Source organism: Larus michahellis, chromosome 3 (genome assembly GCF_964199755.1).
Source record: "Larus michahellis chromosome 3, bLarMic1.1, whole genome shotgun sequence".
In the NCBI taxonomy this organism is placed as follows: domain Eukaryota; kingdom Metazoa; phylum Chordata; class Aves; order Charadriiformes; family Laridae; genus Larus; species Larus michahellis.
Genome location: NC_133898.1, coordinates 28,188,371 through 28,212,351, shown reverse-complemented (window position 1 = coordinate 28,212,351; position 23,981 = coordinate 28,188,371). Strand labels below are relative to the sequence as shown.

The window sequence follows — 23,981 nt, the reverse complement described above, 5'->3', positions numbered from 1 at the left end:
TCTTTAATGTGATACAGCAAAAACAATATTTATATTATATATTTATATATATATAGTGTACTTGAACAGTAGCAACTTAAACCCTGCACAAACTTTCTGGAAAATAAACTTTTTTTTTGCACTCTTACATATATAAATAATCTTATAGAATCAGCACCTTTTTCCCAGGAGTTGTATTTTTTTTTTTTTTGACATTTTTCAAAAGGGATGTGCCAATTTCTGAACTCCTATCACAGCTATAAATTTCAAGTTATTGACCATCTGAATGAATTGCTAATGATGATTTACCTAGAATCACACTACAGTCACTTCTCTACTGAGAAAACACAATCTACAATATAGTCCCATATAGCTAATGATAGATACACAGTTTTTTTTCCTAGCACGAGGCCGATGGAGCATCAGCCCATTGTTATTTTGTTTAAAGCACACAACGTAGCAATAGTTTTGGAAACTTTTCCGCACCAAAAAAGTTTTGCAACAACACAGAGCGAGTTAATAACAACATCTGAGAGATGATTGAATAAAAGCTATATTTACAGCGTTTAAAAATTAGACTTATCTATAATCTTGAAATATTCAAAGTTTTATTTCTAAGCTATACATTGGTATTCTATAATAAACTGTTACAGAAATTATCCCTTGTTTTGAAAATATTATGATTTCAACGTGTATCTGTTCATAACGAGTATTTGTTTGGAGTTTCGATCTCTTAATTATTACTAGGAAGAACCTTATTACCGGTAAGGAATAGAACATACTACTGTAATCTCCTGAGGAATTGTACATCCAATATTGTCTCTAATTCTACCCTGTGTCTATAAGCACACACCACAAGAATCCAAACACCACAAGAAGAACAAGACAACAGTCTTTGAATGCAACATAAAAATTCAGAAAAGCACAGCAAACATGAAACATTGAAAAGCTGAACTACATTTCTTTTGTTTGTTAGGATTACAATTTTAATTACATCTGTGTACATAGAATAAGGATGTTCACATAGTACAGGGAGCAGCTACTAACACTGGTACATTGGTATAGCATTTGATGGAGGTTATTGTTTATTGGTTATTTAGCGACTGTAGTTTTCTGGGGGCATCTAATCGGTTTATACATTAGATTACACCTCGTAACAGTCTTGAAACTGACTGACTTTCATGCTGTGACAATACCGGTTGAAAAGCACGTATACTGGTTTAGCTACTTGTTAAAGACTGCCATTTACAAAGTAAAATCTAAATCAATAAATAAGGTACAGAAGTGTTAAATTCTTCAATTTGGTCAGAACTCTACTACTCTGATTTCTTAATTTTGCAAACGTCGGCGTTTGCCTTATTGCCTCTAAGCTACTACTGGTTCATAGGGTTTTTCTGCGCGTGAGGTTACAATTTTGCAAACAGGCAGTATCTCGTTCATTTGCAACTGAAGCAGTTAGAAATCACGTAGCAACTATACCTTTGTACAGTCGCTGTATCCTAACACCGTTACGGATTGGCATTTGACATGGAGTATTTCTACGTTAGACTACTCGGATATACTGTAGGTGTAATCTAATCCTTTGAGTCAGTGAACATTTAGTTATAAACTGGAGCTCATGTTAAGAAACTGGATGTTTTGGACCAGACTGGCACACAACATAAATTGCATCCGTGATAATATGCACCTTCCCTTCAACTATTGCTTTAGTAAGATAAATTCCCACATTAATAAATGGCTGAAAACTGGTAAAGCTGGTACAAAAAAATCTCCGTTAGTAAGAAGAAACAAAACATTTAAAAAAATCTTCCTTCAGGATTCATTTGTCCTTCATTATTGTTCATCATTGTTCAAGCCAGCACAAAAATGCAGTATTTCTTTCTCTTTAGTATTGCATGAATGAATAAAGCTTAAACTATTCCCTGAAAAAGTTACATCGTAGCTAACCTAAGAAATATCTGGAAGACTTGAAAAAACAATTAAGGAATCAAATGGCTGTAACTGATCTAGATGGAAAATGCAATGATAAGAAGCAGCCGATGCATCGTCGCTTAGTCGTCTAATTAGAGACTGCTCCTATGAAATCTAATACTGCATTCAGTCAGTTCATCGTGTTGTACTGTACTGCTAGGTACGGTGGTTCTCTCTTTGATTCCTTTGTCATTGGGGACATTATGGTTCATAATAAGTTCACTGGCATCCATATTATGGATTTCCATCCTTTGGCAGGCCTGGCTTCCATCTCTCTTCAATTAGAGACCTCTTTTAAAAAGTTCAGCAGCAAAGAAAAAAAGAGAAAAGGAAAAAGGAAAGGAAAGAACAGAAAGGAAAAGAGAGAAAAGGAAAAGGAAAAGAAAAACTGCATCAGAAAGACACAGAAGAAAAAGTTGAAAGCTGCTTCACAGTCTTGCTGCTAAATATCAGTGCAGTCATTTTTTCCTTAATTAAACACTAAGTTTCTTTGCCATTATTATCCTGTTTAGTTTCCCTTTTTTTTTTTTTTTTTTTTTTTTTAAAACGTGCATGATGGGAAAGCCCATGATGCTTTAGTCAGACCTTGGCCTCCAGCATTTCCAAAAAAAGTTTGTGCATGGGGACTTTGCCTTCCAGTTTGATGTTGTAGAAATGCTGCACAGCCTTGGTGGAGGTTTGCCTCAGAAGCGGGAGAGTCATCAACATCTTGCCCGCGCGACGTGGGTCTTCCATGTGCTGCCCGGCCTCGTAATCCTGCAGAGCCTCGTGTAAGACGTCCTGAAGTTTCTGCACTGCCTCAACATCCTCTATGTGCATTGAGTCTGCAAAACAAAGGAGCGACAGGGGGTTTCAGTTTGGTGTGCCGAAAGCCAGGTCACTCTATGGCTGCACGAGGCTTTCACTGGTTCTGTCCATCCTCTTTCACAAAGGGAGATAATTACCCGCTAATTTCTATATTGACCTTCAGGAAAATATCTGAAACCGCGGTGGAACTACAAATGTATAATTAACTCTTGGGTAAGCAATCCTTCTCCTCAACCACCTCAAACTAGTGAAACAGTCGCCCTCGCTGCTCCATAAACCATCTCCTACAGTTACTGCTTTGAAGAAATGATAGTGCCGAAGGGCGGTATGAATGGAGGCCTGCGTTTTATCAGGGAAGCAGGAACGTGCCCTGCTACGGAAAAGCTCGGTAAAATTCCGTGTCAGGCTCCAAGGTTGTGGAGTCGGAAGCCATGGTTGTTACCCACTGCCCAGGGACGCTAATCACGGGACTAGGACCACAGCACCGACACAAGGGAAAAGTGGGTTTGATGTGATTTCCTGATAGGTTTAGCAAATTTTTTCTCCCTCAGGCACATGTAGACAGAGAGGCAACACTTAATACGTTCCCAAACAGCTTTTTCTCTGTGAAGCTAACATCTCCTACAAGGTGTAATCCTCCTCTCTCACCCACTCAGAGGGTGGTTTATCTTGTTATTGTCGGGGTTTTGCATTTTTTCTCAGTCACTCAAAGTAAGCACCTTGCCCTGTACCTTTCCAGGTGAGATGTTTTGGTGGTGTAAGTATTGAGTGACAAGCCTAGACACAATGCACACGAGGAACTAAACTAAACTGCTACGTGACCTGGAAAGATCAAAGCAACGGAAGTGTGAAATAAAAAGAAAAGATCTAACTGAAATAACTGTAAAACCCTCAACAGCAGAGACACAGAAAGGGAAGATGTCCCTGAGAACTCGCAGTTACTGGACCATGCTGAGATGACTTCGGACGAGCAGCCCTAATTCTCTGACTTTTATGTAGTCATAAATGCCAAAAAACCCCTGATGTGGTCCAAAGTGAGGTGAACGCAAGTAAGGAAGAACAGTCATAGGTGAAAGAGGCCACCAAGCAGCTCCTATCAGTGACCAAAATTTGGATAGTCCACAGAATTTACAAAGCCAATAAAACACCCTATGAAAATATAACTGCTGCGAGGGGGTACCAGTCCTAGGGAGAGGCTACACTGTGCAAGCTTAGCTCAGGGTGAAACTGGGACGTGGCACTATTAAAGTATATCCTTCAAAACTCTAGTTACTACAATGCTGCTTTGCATCTTAATTTTCAGTTTTGGAATAAAGCTCCTGTTCCCAGTCAGAATAATGGCTGAGGAGTTGGATGGTGAAGAACCCACTTCCATCATCTTTCCAAGCCCTGTTTTAAGCAGTCTGATGCCCCGGATCAGTATTTTGACAGAGTTTTACCCTGTTGATGATAACAACATCAAATTTTGCACGTGCTTCAAATATCTGAATTACATTCAGAGAATTAAGATGCACCTAAGATTCATTTCTTAAAAGCTGATGTGCAACTGTTTCCTCAGATAATTAGGACAGACAGTAAATACCTCTTTTCAAACACAAACATATTAACTAAAACACAAACCAGTAAGTAAAAGGTTAACAAAAACGTTCCAGCTCCTATTGTCAAAACAAATGTGCAAATTGAAAAGAAAAAAAAAAAAAGTTACAGCTCCTGCTCTAAAACAGACACTTAATTATATACAAGTTTGGATCATTTAGCACGTTTTATTGATTCTGATGACAGTTTATCTGTTAATTACACATAATGGAGTCCTATGGGAATTTTACATGTTTAATAATTCTGAGTCTTAGCGAATACATGCTCTAAGAAGCACGCAGTTAAGACATACGCTGCAGGGATGTGATACTGCACATCAAGGTGCACTGTGCTGAAAGCAGAGCAACGCAAAAATATCTCTCTCAGGGAAAAAGAAGGCTACAACATTTTAAAAATGATGACAGGGAAATCTTACCTCCAGCAAAATTTAGTTCTAATTAACGTTAGACCATTCCCCAAATCCATACATTTTTGATAGTTTTCTAATACGGCAATTCTATTAAATAATTCCGTGTCAGTAAGAGAAAATCCCTGAATTTTGTGTCCTACAAACAGATGTAATAGATACAGACATGCTAACACATTCATAAAAATGTGACTGATGTCTTAAGCATAGTGTCCAGCCACCGGGCTTAATTTGTAATGCAAATTCCAAACAAACTGTCATCTCTGCTCCCTGACTTTTTACCAAGTCCTTGGATATTCACTGTTGTGCTATCGAACACACAACGTGCTACTCCAAATAATGCTTCCATAAACCACGCACAGTTTGTGCAGAAATGACACATCTTTTCCTCCTCTCCCGAGAACCACAGTGCCAGCGACAGATTTGATGGGGATCCAAATAGGAGCATTTTAGCAGCAACGAAGCGCTTGGTGAGTCAAAGAATCTGTTCTTCAGAAAGATTTTTTACCCCATACTGCATAAAGAGGCAGGTCTTTCTTGAGCACCTCAGTTCTTAACCCTGGTCTGATTCTTCCCAGAATCAGCATTTGTAACTGTGACCATGTTTGAGTTTGCAAATAGATGGATGGAGTCCAGACTAACATATTTTTCGCACAGAGATGAAACTTCCCTGAGATCTTTAGCTGTGCAGTTTGGATAGTAGTTTACCCTACAGCATTAGGAATATATACACTCTCTGTTATTTCTTACACAGAAACTGAGTGAGGATGGAAAAGAGGAAGAGAGCACCTGCAGAAAACGCAAGAAGAATCAAAACCTGCCCTCTGATACAGCCATTAGTCTCCACGCTCTCAAACTCTTCCACTGTGTGGACAACATCTTAAAACAAGGGATCTTATCCTCTCCTTGCAGGGGTGATTGTATACCATCCCTCTGGTAAACAGAGCAATTGCTTACGCGGAAAAGTAATAATAGTAAAGCATTTAATGTATTTGTTGCTGTCTTTGAAATCAATTTAGCAGCTGGGAAGAACGTGACCAGCCAGCTCTCCACTGGCCTGACGCAGGCACTCCACTGCCGAACAGCGGCTCCTGGAGCAGGGTCGAGGAAGCCGTGCCTTGGGAAGCGGACTTTGTCACAAGAAATGGGGTAAGAAAAAATAGCAGAGAGAGGGGCACTTCCAAACAGTGATTAAGACTTCAAACTGTTCTTTTAAAATGGCGATTTAACTTGAAAGATTTAAAAATGATTTAATCAAATTACTATGACAATTTAAGTTCCCATTTACAGAAAAGATTCAAACTCATTTCAGCTTTAACCATTCTAGGGTCTGCTAATGTGTAAATGCAAACTCACTAAATCTGTGCTATTTAATTAGACCATGATTCAGCTCGCAGGTTGCTCAGGAAAATATTAATCTCTATACAGATCCTTCTTCAAGTTTTAGCCTTGCAGTCTGGAACTTCCACTTTATTCTCGATATTAAACGAATGTAGATCTTAATCCCTGAGGCGTAAGCCTTTGAAAATAAGGAAAATGGTTGAAAACGCTGAACTAGCCAAGGGGAAAATAGGAGAAAAAACAAAAGAAGAGAGAACTCTTTTCAGTAACTACAGACTGGCAGATGTGAATTCAGAGCAGGTTAACTTATTGCTGATAAACCCAATCCACACTAGTAAGAGAGGGCAATGTCAACAAGAACCACTATAATTTAAGGAAACGCAGAGTCTGTGTGACAATCTAGAAATACAGGAATAATTCCACAGACAATATGAAACTGAATTATAAGTTAGGTACACAGATTTTGAATGTTCTTTCTATAACCAAGAAAAACCCTTTTCTTTTGTTTTTGGGTTGGTTTTTTTTAAGTGGCTTTGTAGACAGTCTGGATAATTTACAATTACCTCCTACACAGGTAATATCCAGAGGAAACTTATACCCACATGTAATACACTTAAAAATCAGTACCTATATAAAGAATAAAATTAAACAGGGTAACTTGAAAGTGGTGTCATTTGAAAGCAAGCAGGATTTGATCGTAAATGCCTTGCAATAAAAGGATCCCAAGCTGGTGAAACTGAAGAGCTCAACAGATAAACACAAGACTTCTTGATACAACGCACAGCCGAGAACATGGGATTTCAGCCTAGAAGGGGGGAAAAGTTGTTCCTGATCAGTGCTGCAATGGGAGAGTGTGAGATGAACAAATGAGGACGTGGACTCCTTGAGCTCTGCTTTGAGAGTCTCGTTTTAGCCTTGCGAATGCTTTGTTTCACCATCACAGGATGGGAAACTTGAATTGTACCTCTTCTGACCAGCCAATTGATTGTATCATTGTGCAGAAATGGGAGAAAACTAAAGTTCTCGTCCAAGAAAAACACCACAAGGTCCGGACAGAAATTCAGATTACAATCTACCTCGCTTAAAATACAAGCATCATCTCAAATGCAGCAAATAAACATCCAGCCACCCAGGAACCATTTACAACACACCAGAAAGGGTGACAGCTAGCTCAAGACTGGGAAGCACCTGATCGGAGGGCAGGGAAACCTCTTGAAATACTTCTCTGAGGGAAGTTAAAGGCTGGTATGTATGTATTTTGTATATAACATCACTAAGAAGCGGTAGAAACCCAAAGGTCTCAAATGAAGTATTTCTTCATGTCAGAAAAGTCAGGAAGCATAAAGGAAGAAACTATTATAGTGAATCAAGCAGCAGGGAGTATGCAGCAGTGAACAGACACACTAAGATGCTGATAAACCACATCAGAGAGGCAAATATCAACAAGTACTTGACTCACAGCAATCGCTGTGACGTTTGTGATTCCATATAGCTGAGCAGTTCACAAACCCAAATCAGATACATCAGTTTAGAAAGTTGTAGGATCCTGGAAAAACTGGCTGGGATGAAGAGTCAGAACAGCAGGCAAAATGGTTTTTGCTTTACGTAAGGACAACAAAATCCTAATCTGGATTATGTCTCGAATAAGAAAGTAAGAGGTATTTATTATCTAGATTGTACTGCCAATCCAAAAACTCCACAAAAAACACCTCAGTGTTTATTGACAAGTGAACTGTTCTCAGAATTCCAGAACCCCTTCCGCTCCTGCCTGTAACGTATGCCCAGATGTACACAGGGAAACTCGCATTTTTGCAAAGTGCTTGCCCACACTGTGTTTCTGTATAATTTTTAGGAGAAACACAACACAGTGACATTTTGAAAAGCACACTGCTTAACATAGAAGCAACCCATGGGAATTGTCCCTCACCCAGCAAGAATTCCCATCCTTTTCCAGTCTAGAATTGAAATTGCCCCAGACACTTACTTTGGTCCTCCCTGAGTAGGGTCAACAAATACACCCAATTATGACCACCTATTTGCCCGTCTTTCCTAAACAGAACTATCTGCTGGCGTCTGCATGGTTAGGCTAAGAGACAAGCACACAGACAAAGGGATTATCTTCCCTTGCAAAAGAGTATGGCAAAAATGGCATGACATCTGGATTATTTTATTGGAAACAGACACTTCAATCGGAATGTATGTTGGAAATGAAAGAGGAAATAAATTAAGAATTCCTTGTCCATAGGAATTATAGGCAGCAGAAACCAAAGAAGTAAACCAAAGGCTTGTATGATTGATTTTAGTGAACAAGGTCTTATTCTGGATGGCACTGGTTTGGCCTGCTTTTAAGGACAGACATAACACTGAAGCCTCAAAACAGTTTTTAAAACACAGCAGGAAATGAAGATGTAGCAAGAAAAGAAATGACTGTACAGAACACACCTATTTATTTCAGGGGCTAACTGGATTAGCAGTGAACTAAAACCACAGGCATAAGGTAAATTAAAGGACAGTAAACCACCTATTTTTTATTCCTGAAATGCCTTACTTTCCACTAGGATAGGAAGTCAGCATAGTGAATAAAGGAATATTCCTGCAATGCAGAACAAATTGCATACTATGAACTGGTCTGAATACCTACTCAACAAGGCTACTAAAACTCTGGAAAAGGAGAATTTGAATGATAGAGCTGGGGTGGGGTAAGATACCAAAGACAAGAAAATATTGAATGAGTGCTTCAAAATCCTTTTTATCCACTACGAGATACGAGTAATTGCCATAATTACCATCGAGAGCCACTAGCTTAGTGCTGTGGAAAAGCAGGATGAATAAGAGCGAACACTAGCAATTGCACTGGTGACACAGCGGTTCATACCGTTGTTTTCCTGCCCAGCAAATCCGCCTGTCCGTACAGAGGTGGCCCGTGGCAGACGCAGCACAGTCCTGCCCCAGCAGTACGGAACCCGGGGCTCCGTCCTCCTGCTGACCACTGGGCTGGCCTCGCTCCTTGCCCTTCGTGAGTCCCAGGCTGCTAACGCATAAATAATATCTACCTATTTCGTAACTAGATAAGGAATATCTCAGACTTATTCAGTTATTAGACTAACTACCAGAAAAAGAAAAAAAAACCCAAAACATTAATTAAATCTGCTACCATTTGCTTAATACTATTATTAAGCAAATGGTAGCAGAGTTATTTGTTTTCTCTAAGAATTGTGGGTGCCATCTATTTGATTACATAAAAATGGAATATGAGGAAGAAACTGTGTTCAAGCAACATGAAAACTCTGGACTGTAGTGGCATCTTCCTTTTCTAAAAACTTGTTTCTATGCTGTACCACTCTCTATACAAAATTACATGAAAGAGTTAACAGACCTTGCTGTTTACATTTGGCAAAATAAACACTGGTAGCACACCAATAACACACAGGTGTGTGTATATTTCATATACCCCTAGTCACCATAGATACATTTTAATCATGAATTCTAACACTAACAAGATTAACTAAATAAATTAAAATTTAAAAAACTGACATTCTTAGAAACTAAATACAGTATGTTATGACATAAGCCACAGTCTATACTGGGACGAAAGATGATGTCCCGTGGAATAAGTGATTTATAGGGTTCCACCAATTAATTTTTATTATGATAACATTATTTAATGGTGATAGCCTAGTGCTCCAAGTACACTCTTTTGGTGGCTGGAAAGCTAAATGAGTTGTAAGAATGAACTAATTTTTTTACCAGGATAAATGATTGTGTAACTTTACTGGCTTCAGTGTTGATCTGCACTTCATTATGCTAAAATGCACGAGGCACTTCTTGGTTCTCACTCCTTCAGTACTGCAAGGGTGCTGGGTTCTTTTTTAGGAGAGTTCATAAGAGAGACCATAAACTGTGATAGCGAGCAGAGGTCCTTTTCTCCTTCTGTGGTACAGGCTAGACAGCTAGAATTAGTGTTTAAGATTAAATTTTCAGCAGTGCATAGGGTTATACTTTTAAGTGCCTAGCATCCACATTTGGGTCAGATTTTTCAAGATGCCAGCAGCCTATTAGGCAGATACACGTGGATCAGATTTGCAAATGTTCTAATGTATTTTGACACTCTAGTTCCTTATGTTAGGTCTCAGATGGGAACTAAGCTTCTCTTCAAAATCTGGTCTCAGTTGTGACTCCGAAGCTCTTCTGCAACATTTGGCCTGAAGGCACAATTTAGTCCTTACTGATTAGGCAATTTCAAAAAAGCTGCTCACCTGCAACTCCCTGTTTAGTATTACCTCATCGATACACGAAAGCATTTTCTAATACAAAAGAGACAAGCAGGTCATCTTTTATGCGTTGGAGTGTGCGTGTGCGCACTTGTGTGCACTTAGAACTTATTTTGTAAATATTTCACCTTCCCTTACGCACAAGGAAATAATTGGTACATGCACGTTTTGGAAAGCATTCCAAGTCGATTTTCTGCGTGGGTAAACAAAGTGCTGATTGGTGCCAGCTTGCTTCATTTGGGCGGCACGAGGTGGAATGCGGGGCAGTTCCACCCTGCAGCTTCAAGGCACCTACTTGCTTTTGTGTGGAGAAGGTAAAGAAAGGAGGAAGGAACTCGTGATACGGACAGGACGAGGACAACGCCGTGGTGAGAGAGACTTCTCCGGAGTTCAAGCACAAAGGCTGTATTAATTACTATTGAATCAACGCGGACGTTTAACCTGATAAATTCCATATTAAGCACTACAAACTAAACGTGACTGTTGAAATCACTCCTGTATAGACTTTAACAGACACGGGACTGAAATGTCTACACAAGATTTCTGCTCTTTTATACGTATTTAAACTTCTCAGATGCTACATGCACTCTGTTTGAAAACAGTGACAATCTACAAGGCTGCTACTTCTTGCATTTCTGGAAATTTATAGAAGCGGTGTGGCATTGGCCAACCCTGCAAAGGGAACATTTGATAACGGCTGTCAGAGAATCTCCCTGAAAAACGGCTCCTCCTCCCCACCCTTCAGAGACCAAATGGCAGGATTATCTCAGATTGCGGACTGCACAAGTAGACTCTGTAGGCCTGAAGAAAAGTTAGCAGTCGGGGTGTTTTAATGCTCATGCTACTGGGATTTGTTGGCCAAAACAAAGCTTGTGGTATTTATTTAAACAAAACACAATCAATATGAAGACAAGCTACAGTTCCTTTTTCTGCTTCTATACACCAGCAGGGAAAGTACTATGACACAGTATCATAAATCACTAACGCAGGTACAGAGCTATAAAACCATCTTTGTCTACTGTTTACCGTAGAGGCAACCTGGGAATCTTTCTAGACAATGTGGATATGGCAAAAATGTCTGAAATGCCTAAAATTTCATATTATACTTCATCCGTTTTCTCTGCAGCTATAAAAAGGCTAATATATTTTAAACCAGAAAAAGAAATAGTGGAAGTTTTAGAAGAAAGCAGATGTAGTGACAAAATATATTAAAAAGTGAATTGCTAACTGATTTGATTTTATAATGGCATTTTATTTCTCTTTTCGGATATAGCTGCATTTACATTAATAAGGTTCACGGTTATGTGAAAATAATCTATTTCTTTTTTTGTCGATAAAAAAAGACAAAAACTTTAATTTTACTTCAATTTTAGCAGCATTTGTAAATTAAAACACCAGGGGTCTGATATTTTTTGATGGGCTGTAATTCTGCAGGTGCTACTTTACACCTACAGGTTAGTGTAGCTACAGCTGATAGAAGTTTGGTATCTGCTGCATGTACAACCTGAAGCTGAAATGTTGAATGTCAACAGTCAAAACATTCTGTTGCAAGAGAAGTCGAATGGCTGGGCTGCTTTTTAACTCCTCCTTGCAATAGTGTTTCATGTTAAAACAGTGATTTTATTTCTTTTTAGATGGGGGAAGGAAACGTTTTCACTTAAATGTGCCCTGAATTCTAGTATGCTGAATTGTATTTATCTCTGACATTATCCTGCTTGTAATTCCCAGCGAAGTTAATGAAGCTACAGATGATTTTCATACACTATATGCACAATGTATGACTAAACTCTTTTTGGCAGCAGTATCTTTTATTATTAGTTCAACACTGCATGTCTTTTTAGGGGGAAAAAAAAAAAAAAGGTTTGAGTGGTATTTACCACCATATCCCTATATTCTAGACCCTTATCCTTTTTATCAAACTATAGAAATAGTTCTAATTCAGCCTTTGAATTACAGAATCAAAATAAATACAAAACCCCCTCTTAATTTAGACTCCTAATTCCAGACAATTTTCTTGCTCTGTTCATTAAGCATGACCAATTCTGAGAAAAATCCTTCTTGTAGCTGCAAAGCATCCTCAAGAGTCTATTTACAATGGTCAAAAATTATAAATAAATCTCCAATTAAAAATAGTTTTGAACTTTGAGCGGCATTTCAGCATTTTGTTTATTCTGGAAATAAGATAATATTCTAAAACTAAGGGCAGAGTTAGTGGGGTGGAGAATATTTTATAAAGAAACTAATAAGCATTTTGGCTTTGCATGTTTTTGAATTATATTTCCAATTAAAAATGCAGAGTGCTAAATCACATTACAAAGACAAATAGGAAAGTACAACTTCATTGTTGAAAACAATTTCCCTCCTATCAATCTGAGGATTCACGCATCAATATTGTAGATGAACTGTTAATTACAAAATCAATTAAAAAATTATTTCTAAAAACAGTCACGCGTCCTGGCTCTCAGGGGGGCAATTTGGGCAGAAGGTCTCATCTCACTAGGACCGCGCCAAATCACAAGTCGTCATCCACAAGTAAGCAAAAGCAATCTGGTTTTTCATTTTTCAGCGCGGCTGAGCCCAGCCTGAGATTGATCGTCACATATGGCCCCAGAAAACAAACTGTCAATACCTTGAATGCTGCAGAATTTGAACAAATAGCCGTCCGCCCATTCAAGCCACTCATTGCATCCCATTTAACAGATTTTATTGACAGTTTCCTTCTTGTAATTAAAGGGAAAACTACTGGCCAGCAACCAAGATAAAGTTCAAAGATAGGGTCAAAACAAAAGCAGATGGAGGGGCACGGTGTGACTGTCAATGGAACATAGCATCAGAGCATGTTATTGACACACAGGTATCTAATGATCGGCACGTCATTAAAGAGGGATCTATCGTGAACTTTATGCAAATGCTAAAAGGGACTTAAGACCACAATAAAGCATTAAGGAGACACAAAAGGAAAAACAACAAAGCACAAACGATTTTTACTTATCTGACAGTATTCACTGCTTCAGCACTTTTAAATTCAAATGCAGAAAAAAAATTCTTTCTGAGATTTTTAACCCTTGCTGCACAGGTAATAATTTTTGTAGGAGCATTCTCATAAATGCAGAGGATCCGTAAGGTAAGGTGTCGTCCTTGTGAGATTAAATAAGAATTTCCTCCCTCCTCCATACCTTGAACTCACCCTATCAAATAAATCAGCAGTTGCCTTTAAAGAGATCATATATAGCATATTCTCATGTACCCTTTCTGTTTGTTTTAATTGCAGTCATTAGACTTGCCTGGATTGTGGAATGGATTTAGGAGAACAGCTATATTCATGTGAAAGGATCTTTGCCTGTAAAATACTCTCCAAATCATACAGTGCAGTATTCCCCACTTCCTTAGGAACTTATTCCACAATTCTTTGAACCGGAAAGCTCTCCTCTTAGTTTGAACTGCTTTCTTTGTTGCCTTTTAGGCTAAGGTCTGATTAACAATCTCTTATTCTAAAACCATGTTTAAAATAAGCATGCAGAAAGTATTGGGGGGGGGGGGGGGGGAGGAGTGATATTAAAAACGTAGCAACCGTCATGCCACTCTGCCAACCTGAATTAGCAAGTGCTATAGCTTTGAGGGTGACAAACTCTTCTTTCTCCAGCTTCATGCTCTTGTATTTCTTTACCAGCTGCAGTATGGCATTGTTAAGGTCAAGAAGGCCTGCCAATTTGGACTGGTCTTCATCCATAATATAATCTTCAGCATATACGAGCTCATCCTCAAAAGAAAGTGACCGGTATACAACACCGAGAATCAAAATCTCCATCCAAGCGCTCTGCAGAAGGCTCATCTGGTCAGCTAGAGACAAAGTGGAGAATCCTGAATAGGAAAAAAACACAGGAAAAATATTAAGCATGTTTGGATTTCTCAGAAATCCGCTCCTCTTTTTGATTTATTTTTACATATATTGTGATAAAACACGTACGTACTCTGTTATTCTCCCTTCTGCTTTTGTGCCTCTCGTCCCCATCATACTACAGGAACGTAAATCAATATAAAATCAAATGTTTTCTAATCAACATACGAAGTTATAAACAACTTGGAATTTCCAGGCTCTTTCTATAAGAATCATATTAATTTGGGGAGTATTGCAGTGATAGTCTGCAATTTGTATGATGTCTTCTTTGTTCTGAAACACTCATGCTTAGTTCTAAAACCTGATGCTGTGAAACAGGGATCTGATGACTCTCTCGTCATTACCATAAACCAAGAAGGATAATTTAGGAGAGAAAACAAAACAAAACAAAACAAAACACAACAACTTTTTTAAAAGGGAAGATTTGATGTTTTCATAGGATTAAGGTGTTTATCACAAAGAGGAAAATTCTCTTTGAACTTTAACCTCAGGGGAAAGAGAAGTAACGCCTACCCTCCTCAGAAGAGATGCTAATTACTCCCGCCTCTACTACACTTGCTGAAATAACAGCGTGGCATATTAAAGTGCCAACTGAATAGCAGTCACACCACCTTTTTTCTGAGGGCAGCTAAAAATTTAATAAATGCCTCTTAACGAATTTAACTTTTGGTCTTTTTTTTTTTTTTTTGCCCTGCTGTCTTTCCTAATGGGATCACTAAGGACAAACATCTTTACTGTCTTACCTTTTCAGACTCTTGTTCACAGTACCTGTTAATTTATTATATCTAACTGCTAATATCCCAATCACATTATGAGCTACGAAACAATACAGGAGAGGAAGTGATTTTCCTGGCCTGTTGGTGAAATGCAGTAGTTTGCCAGTTGGCACCATCAACCACAAGTACTTAATAACATCATCAAAGGGGATTAGTCAAGCTTTTCTTAAAGGGTCTTAAGACATGTCTGAGGCTTTCATTTAGTTGTTTATGGAGCTGCTTACATGTCCTTTGACAGGGTTCCCTGCTGCAAGAACACCCTTTTTGGCGTTCAATTACACTTAAATGCATTTTTCTGTTTTGAAAGTCGAGAGTTGCAGTCAAGCAGGAATATATCATAAACTAGCAAATCTGCAAGGCATCTACTCCAAACAAGATTTTCTCTATAAGCACTAAGCAGCAAAACTAATACAATAAAAAAGAAAACCCCACATCCAAACCACCAGGCATCCATAAAAAATGAAACATAAAACTGGCTGCATGCTCGCTCTCTCTCATTTTTCTCCCCCTCCTTATTTGTTTTCATTTTCTCTTAGTGTCTTTTGAGTCTTGTGATAGAACTGTGGCTCTCTGCCTTCAAAAAAAAAACCAACAAAAACTGAGCCAACAACAACAGGAAACCCTTGAAGAGGTGACAATGGAAAATAACACATCTGCGATTAAAAAAAAATGAGGGAAATGGAGAAGAAATAATCATTTGAAAGGTTATAGGGAGGAATTCATGATTTCAATTAGCTTCAACATTTCTGTTCCTTCCCGTCTTTCAAGAACCAGTTTTTCTGCAGCAGCAGATGGACAGAGAACGTAGCCTGCAGCACCGTCCTGTGACAGCCCCATTCTCCCTCCCAGACACTGCTGTTAGTAAATAGATTTACACATTCTCCAATCTCCACACATCTTTCTGCCGAATAATTAAAAGCAGGATGATTAGTTTATTGAGTGGAAGGAGGAACTTTTTTATTGAGGTCCATCCACGATTTTATCAGGGCCAGCACTTTTACGGTTGTCATGAGGGTGCAGGCATCCAATTTTTCTTATCTGCCTGATTAATACAAACGCTGTTTCAGGACGCATTAATTAACAGATACAAATCTACGTTCTCATGGAAGGATCAATACAGAGAAGAAAAGAGGCATCAATGTGAATTTAGTGCTGATGATGGAGAAGGCACTCTATTGACATTTACGTGCATAGAAACTTTAAAGTTGCAGTGGAGCCCTTTTGTCCCTGTGATTTACAAATTAACAATTTTTCAGGTATAACAATGTTTCACACACTTCTGAGGAGTTTAATTAAGCGAAAAGCAATAAAATCAGTTTTGATTAAAAAAAGTTTAACCTGCAATTTATCTTTTTCTTTTTCTGAAAACTTCCAACTTCCTTCTTTTATTTATGTACCTATTTTAGTACAAGTTTGCTGGGGGTTTTTGTTTGGTTTTTGTTTGGTTGGGTTTTTTTTAATAAATAATGCCATGTTTCAATAACGTTTATTGTGTGCCACAGTCAAAGGAAATTACATATGCCCTGTGAAGGGGAAAAATGGGATGTTGCCTATAATTTATTGTACTGCACTCTCAAAAAATCTGTCTTCTGGTGCAGTAAGTACACTAATTGTTTTTATATGAAACATAAAAAAATCAAAAGATTTTTTTACCTTATAGAAAAACTGGCAAATATAAACCACACTGTTCTGCTCTCCAATAATAAATCAAATAAACACGATTATTTTCTTCCTGATCGAAGTAACTTTCCCTTGAAAACCTGCCCAATGAAAGCATGTTTTAACTTTTAAAGGCATCCCTTGTGGGAATGCAAAGCTGCATCAAGTTGTAATTAATCTGGTTTGGTTTGGTTTTGATTTTTCAGAAAATGTGAAAGCATCCAGCATATCTTTCGTATCACACCAATGCCCTTCTAGTAGCTGTTCAGCAAGTCATAGTTAAAAGAATAGATTACACAGGCATATGTATTTACACACAGAGATTTACCGTTAATTATTTGGAGGAGGTTATACTTATTTCATGCCAAACTGTGCTCTGATTCTCTGGGCTTTTGTTATATGAATCCCCTAGGTCAGCCATGTTCTGTGACAAGTGGGCATGCTGTATTTTAAAACGTAACTATTTAAAAAAAAGTCTCTAAATGAGACATAAATACACTTCCAGCTCTCTGGACCAGTGGCAGCCTTCCCAGTCACAATTGTAAGCTCTTTCCAAAGCGCCCTGAGGTGCTGCATGACAGCGTGGTTTTGAACTTTGTCATGCATTGTGTGGCTCCTTAATCCTTAAGAGTCTTGCAGGTCGTCATTTTAAAACGTAGAAATGCATAATGGCTTTTTAAAATACAATGTTGTGTACCTTTTTCCCCCTTAGCATGTTCCATATTGGTGACAACTTTGATCTCTCTCCATCTCCCTCCCCAAGTCAATGCCATTTAATGTATCTCAGGCGTTTGCTAGCAGAATGACTCTGTACCTTGACCTGCAGTTAAATAGCATGTTTATCTGCGATACAGCGCACTCCAAATAAACCAGATGACAGTTTGCAATAACGTCATTTGGAAGGATTGAAAGGCTTCTCAAGAGTCAGGTACCCCTGAGGTAAGAAGCTTGAAGGAAGCATGTTTTGTGCCAACCCTCCTGCCATCTTCTACTAGACACTCGTGTGCTTGACAATGATGCCATGGGCACTTGTCAAGGGGTTTTTTTGTGTTTTTTTTTTTTCTTTTTCTTTTTGCCTAGCAAACTGATGCACTTTGCAGTCAACTTACAAAAAAGGCTAAGCATTTGAAAGTGTGAAGGGCAAAAAATATCTGACGGCTAGTCTTCAAAAATACACTTTCATTTCAGAAAGCATAAATGTTTATTTCCTGAGCTGAGTGTTGACAGAAATAGGCTGCAGCGCAGGCATATGAATTTAACCCCTGGTAGGCATTCTTTTCAGTGTGCTTTTTATGTGGCTGAATGCAAGCATTGTAAATCTTACAGGGTGTCTCGTAATATCAGTTAACAATAGCATCGATTTACTGGTTACAGATTTTCTTCCTTCCTTTTTTTCTCTCTTTCTCCTCCTTTCAGGGACTGTAGTGTTTCTTCAGCTAAAAATAGATACTTTTCTACAAACAGCGTATCACACTCAAATTGTAATTATGCCGTAATGACTCACTGAGATCACCGAGTGTGGATTGAGAAAAGGTTGATTGAGCAACCGAACATATGCTTGTTTTTTTTTTTCCTTTTGCATACCAGTAAACCCAAAGCTCAAAGGAAGCAGAAATAAATAGGTAAAAAGGCCTTAGCATTTTTATTACAGGAAGAACCGGCCACGAGCTGACCGCGCTCTGCAGCGCTCAGCACTCCAGGTCAGCTCCAAACACAGTTCAGAGTCTCTTAGACGGGGCTGTTTAAACCACAGATCTTTTCAAATACCAGCACATGCACTACTTGCTCTCTGTTTCACATTGCACACAGCTCCATGCTAAACTGGGTAAATCTTTTATATTCCTGAAGACCCTTTCCTCTACTTCATTAAGATGGACTTCATGGACACTAACTCACTAGGGGCCAGAGTGAAGCAGCTGCAGATGGTCAAGTGCCAAAGTAAGATCTGTGCCTCGCACACAACACTCCGAGAACTATTGGACCAAAAAAAGAAAAAAAAAGACAGTGGCTGGACTTATCCCTACCATTATTTTCAGCCTTAAACATTTGACGTGATGCCTAAATCGGGCTACTCTGACTTGAATCCTAGTTTATTTCACTTTGCAGGGAATGAACTTCCCTTCCTCTCTGTTACGTGTTTAGAAATGCGAATATTTGATCAAACCAGGTATGAAATTGCTGGCAAATCTGGGAGTCGCTTGCTTTTTCTGATAATCGGCTCCCATTTATTTTACCAGTTGTTTTTGTGATTGTTAGTTTTATGAGTAAAATATTCCTCTCGCTTCCCCTGGTTTGTACTTCAAATATCTTAATTTACATTTTGTGTAATCAAAGCTGTGCTTGAAAATGACATGTTCACTAGTGTGTTGCAGATTCAATATATTTACACAGTTGAAATATCAGAGTTGGATTTTTAAATTATTTACACTTAATTTTGATAGATTAACTTTCTTCTAAATGTTTTATGGGTACTGATGTTTCCAGTGCAATTTCCCTATTTCAAAAAATGATGTACAGTCACCACTTTCGAAAGAACAAACTGATACGGTAAACACTTTTTAAAAAAACTTTTCTTTTGGCCCAGATTACTTTATTTAAGAGAGTGCGTGGGCTCATGGTCGCACGACAAACAGTGGACCAAAGGCTCGTCCCGGCTGCACGGGAGTGAATGTAAAGAAACTGTGCTGCCTTCCAAGATCAGACCCAGGCCCAGCGCGCTGTCGCTCTGCCCTCCTCTCCCTTCCTGGCACCCCCTCAGCGCTTGCCCCGGATCCATCGTACAACTTCAGCTGGCTTCCAGGAATGTAAACAAAGGCCAGGGAAATTTCAGCAGTGGAATTTCCACTAAGGCTACGTAATGTTTTCTAGGCGTGATCACGGTGTTTGCATGAAGGAAACCTTCATAGCCTGACTGACACAACAGTACCGTCTCAGAAATCCGAGGAAGAGAACGGCAGGATTCATTTTTTTAGGGTACATCTAGAGCTGAATCTCCCACATAGATCTGAATTAAGAGATCCTTTTTACTATATTAATCCAAGAGAAAACGTATTTAATAGCATTTCAAAATACTCTGTAGTCTGTATCAAGACCCACAAACATTTCAGCCGTTATGAAAACCATTAAACAGAAGGAGAGTGCTCTCACTAATCACCAAACATATTTCACAGATTATGGATGAAATTTGGTGAAAGCTGGAACAGAAACAGATACAACTCATTATGCCAGGGCAAACACGTTATTTCTTTTTTTTTTCTTTCTGTTTTTTTTTCATACCCATTTGCTTGTGGAGCCCCTGGTCAAAGGGCTAATAACTGCACGTGATGCCATAGCAAGCTGAAATTTAAGTACGACTGAGGATTTTCATGTGAAAGGTGTCAGCTCAGGAAACAAAAAGCACAGGTATTTGCCCAAACTTGAAAATCACAAATCAAATCCCAAAGCACAATTGACCAGAATTACAGCCAAAGGCTCAACATAGACTATTTGCTGGATTCAGCTGCCAAGATATTTAAAACTGATGTGCTACAATTAAAGTTATGTTTAGAAATCAGCGTCATCCAACAACTTTCACACAGTAAAACCACCGCTTTCTCCAAGTGATGCTTTGCTATATAGCATCTCCTTCTGCCCCTATAGCGGAGCACTGCAAAAGCAGCACCGGGGCTCTGTTGTGAGCGGCGCGCTCTGCGCTGCGAGTTGTGACTGCCATCTGTTAGCGGTGCGGCCACGGGAGAGGGAAGATCAGATTGCATACGCAGAGGTGCCCAAGAATTACTCTGACTCCAGGACAAAAAGCAAAATGCATTTGGAGAGCGCTGGGATGTCTTCAGCCAAGCCTGTGCACTTTGTCAGGTTTTACTTTAGTGTGTTTGTATTCCTGACTCTTGCTGTCCATGTTCTTATAAAATATATATATATATATTTTTTTTATCTTTTATAACACGGAAAAATGCCTACGATAAGCACTTTTTCCACTAACACCTACCAGTAAGATGGGAAATGCCACACAGAGCACTAAGAAACCCAGCGCTTTTATCAAAACGCTATTTTCGTCTCACTGAAACAACAGCAGAGAGATGGCACGGCAATAAAAATGCATTCACACTGCATGTCCCTCTCAATCCATTACGAACAATGGCTTCTCACTAAGCAAATATTCGCTTGTCAGAAGTATTTGCAACACTGGATTCATTCAGCAGGACTAAGTAAGTGAAGTTCACAGCAATTTAAAAGCAGCAAATTAGACATTTACAAACAGTGGAGATGCTGCTTGTCTAGCGTGACCTTTCACTCAAGCTATACAAAAAGGTGTTAATGTAATTTAAATACCACTTAGAAATATTTCTGGTTTGTCTTTTACCCTGTGAAACCTTACACGATAACACTAAACAGGAGCAATTTAAGCTTGTCATTTCTTCCCAGGGTAAGATGCATATAGTGAGATGTAACTCACTACAGTTCAAATTGATTTCAGTACTTAAATCAGACACCCCTCTCTCTATCCACCCAAATATTTCTAGGCAGCTACTTTTACATTTCTTATTTCTAGTTACAGCACGAGTTCTTGTGAGCTGCTTCTTTAGCAGTCATAATGGAAAGGAGCTGGAAAATGTGACTGATTAAGACTGTCTCCCTGACTTCACATAACCGCCTTCAGTTGCCAATACTCTGCAGTGAAACATTAAAGATGAAAAAATCTGGTGAGCCACCCTTGCTTCAGGATAGATTTGGTAAGACCTCCATGTATGGAGTACTTTATAACGGCATTTCTGGAAACATGTGGTTTGAAGTACTGTACTCTTTATTTCCATTAATTTTCATTTCACACTTTATTATTTCAGTATTCATCGAGAAAATAAGACAATAGATTTAAAGAGATTAATCCTCGATTTTCCCTTTGGGCTGGTTTTACCACTGGAACTTCCACAATTTTGAATAGCTTTACTGCGAACTCATAACAACCTTATATGAAAAAGAAGCCAGGCCGAATACATTTTGATTTATCACTAGGTGCTCTGATAAGCAGTAAATTGCTTGCCTTTTTTTTTTTTCTGTACGTTAGACAGTTGGCATTCCTTCTGCATTACGTTCTCTGCAGTGAGATTTTGAATTCTAAGATATGCACAATGAAAAAGTTTTAAAATTTAGACTAGCAGTCCAATATGGCCTAATGTAATTGTAGGTCTCCTGAAGTTCAGCAATATGAACTTGCAGATTCCCGAGTGTGATCTTTTTAATGCACTACATATGCGATCTGATCTGCTTATTTAAAATTAACTCTTGCAGTTCTTTAAATTGCAACCTTTGGACATGGTTTGTTAGACTGTGGGGGTTTTTTTGTCCTCTTACTGAAGATAGCAGAGGCAGATGACATGACATGGTGTGCTCCTAAAACCATCTTTGCCCCTCGACTTGAAAAATCTGCGCCTGGGGTACAGCATTTTATATGAAATCTGCTTTTTAAAATGTCTGGCGTGTTTTGAAGTATCACCTGTGTGCCCAGAAATTCTCACGGGAGAAAATGGAGCAGGACTGTATCCCTGACCGTTTTCTTTCACTGAGCCTATATTAAAAAAAGGCCAATCATATTTTCAACGTAAATATTGATTTCGCACAAATTTTCCTTCAATCTGTTGTGGACTTATGTATTCAAGTATGGGTACACTAAAGCCAGATTTCTGTGTGAAAAAATAAAATATACATTCTGTCACTAATAAAGCGGCTGTAGATGAAAAACAAGTACCATGAATAGGGCTGAATCTCTCTCAAAATCCAATCCAGAAAATGGTAACGCAGTTCAGCTTAGAAGAATCATCGCTATATGTGCATATCCTCTGTGTGCATGCCTTACCTAGATCCTTCAAAGAGTTCAGCTAGCAGAAATGAAACTACGATCTCACATAATTACACAAAATTTAAAAAGACCCAACTACACAAACATGAGAGAGGAACCTAACTAAGCTAATAACATTAATCAGCACTGGGTCAGGTACTACTCACTTCGATCTTTGTACGCGTCAAAGATGCCACCCAACAACTGCGAACACAGACGGGGAATATCAAGAAATTTAGAGTTCAAGCTTTTTTACCCTGGTGCCCATTAGGCTTCAAAAACAAGTTTGTTGGATTATTTTTTATCAGTTGTTTTTCTTCTCAGAAAGGAGGAATTTCTTGTGCATTTAGTATTTGCTGCCTTTTATTAATAACCTCTCCTGGTCTGCTTTGAGAGCGCTTTTCCTCAAAGAGCGCTGGGTCACCGCTGTTTGCCTTTTGCTCCCCTGGGGAAGCCACCAGTCATTTCCTCACTGAGAGCTGTGGCAATCCCTGCTCCCTCCATCTTTCCATCAGGCAAAGTCAGGTTTCCAGGAATTCCCCAATCATGTTAATAATATGAATCCAATACTGGAATGTATTAGCATATGGAGACAACCATGCTTACTATCCAATCAACCTATCTGTGTTAACCCTGTATGTGCTGAGCTAAAATCTCTTCCCATAGACAAACCAAAAACTTCAGGTTGCAAAATTTTGAGTAAATATATCCTTTTTGCCCTCTGGCAGGATAAGAACAGCTCAGAATCCTGTCCTGCACAGCTACCTTCTTCTTCCCAATTTTTAAAACTTTTCTACTGGTTAGTTGATTTTCTTAATGTGCTGCAGATGCCAAAAAATTCGTATGATATTTACAGTCTCCCTTGTTTGGGGAAAGAGAGTTACACATATTCTCCTACATGAATCTGAAATTTCTAGTTTACCTAGTTGAGTGTATATGTACCATTAACATAATCTCTGGAGGCTGTATCTTAAGTCTACAACAGTCCACACACAGAAAAAAAGAAAAAGAGAGAAAAAAGAAATTAAAAAAAAAAGAAAAGGAAGCTGCCTGATTCTAATACACCTAATTAGCCATCGGCAGACTCTTAATTGCATACATTAGGATGATTCCATAGTGGAGATTAATTCTAAATATACCCAAGCAGCTGGTTAAGATGCCATGGATTACAGTGTGGACTGTACTTTTCCACTTAATTAGATATCAAAATTAAGCAGCAACAAGCATTTTGACATAACGGGGATCAAGCCGCCGCTTGGCATCCCAGAGCTGCACTAAAGTGACCGCTAAACAGAGCCGCACAGATGGAGAGATATTAAATGTCGCACTGGAAAGTAATTTCAAATAATAAAATATCAATATTTACATTTTAATTACCCCTACTGAGAGCCGCTCTGTCATTTTCACTATTGCCGACGCAGCAAGGGGTAGTGGAATGACA

At 38.7% G+C, this 23,981-nt stretch overlaps 1 protein-coding gene across 50 annotated transcripts in view; it reads right to left on the bottom strand.

The window, feature by feature from the left end:
- Positions 1-516: 516 nt before the first annotated feature.
- ESRRG (estrogen related receptor gamma) overlaps positions 517-23,981 on the bottom strand; it is a 405,634-nt gene continuing 382,169 nt past the window's right edge. For all 50 annotated transcript variants that reach the window (XM_074579431.1, XM_074579402.1, XM_074579424.1 and 47 more), the window contains 2 exons: positions 13,963-14,232; positions 517-2,774 (listed from right to left, as the gene is read on the bottom strand). In XM_074579431.1, coding sequence (XP_074435532.1) covers positions 2,530-2,774; positions 13,963-14,232 — 515 coding nt within the window. In that variant the 3' untranslated portion in view covers positions 517-2,529. The remainder of the gene's footprint in view (positions 2,775-13,962; positions 14,233-23,981) is intronic.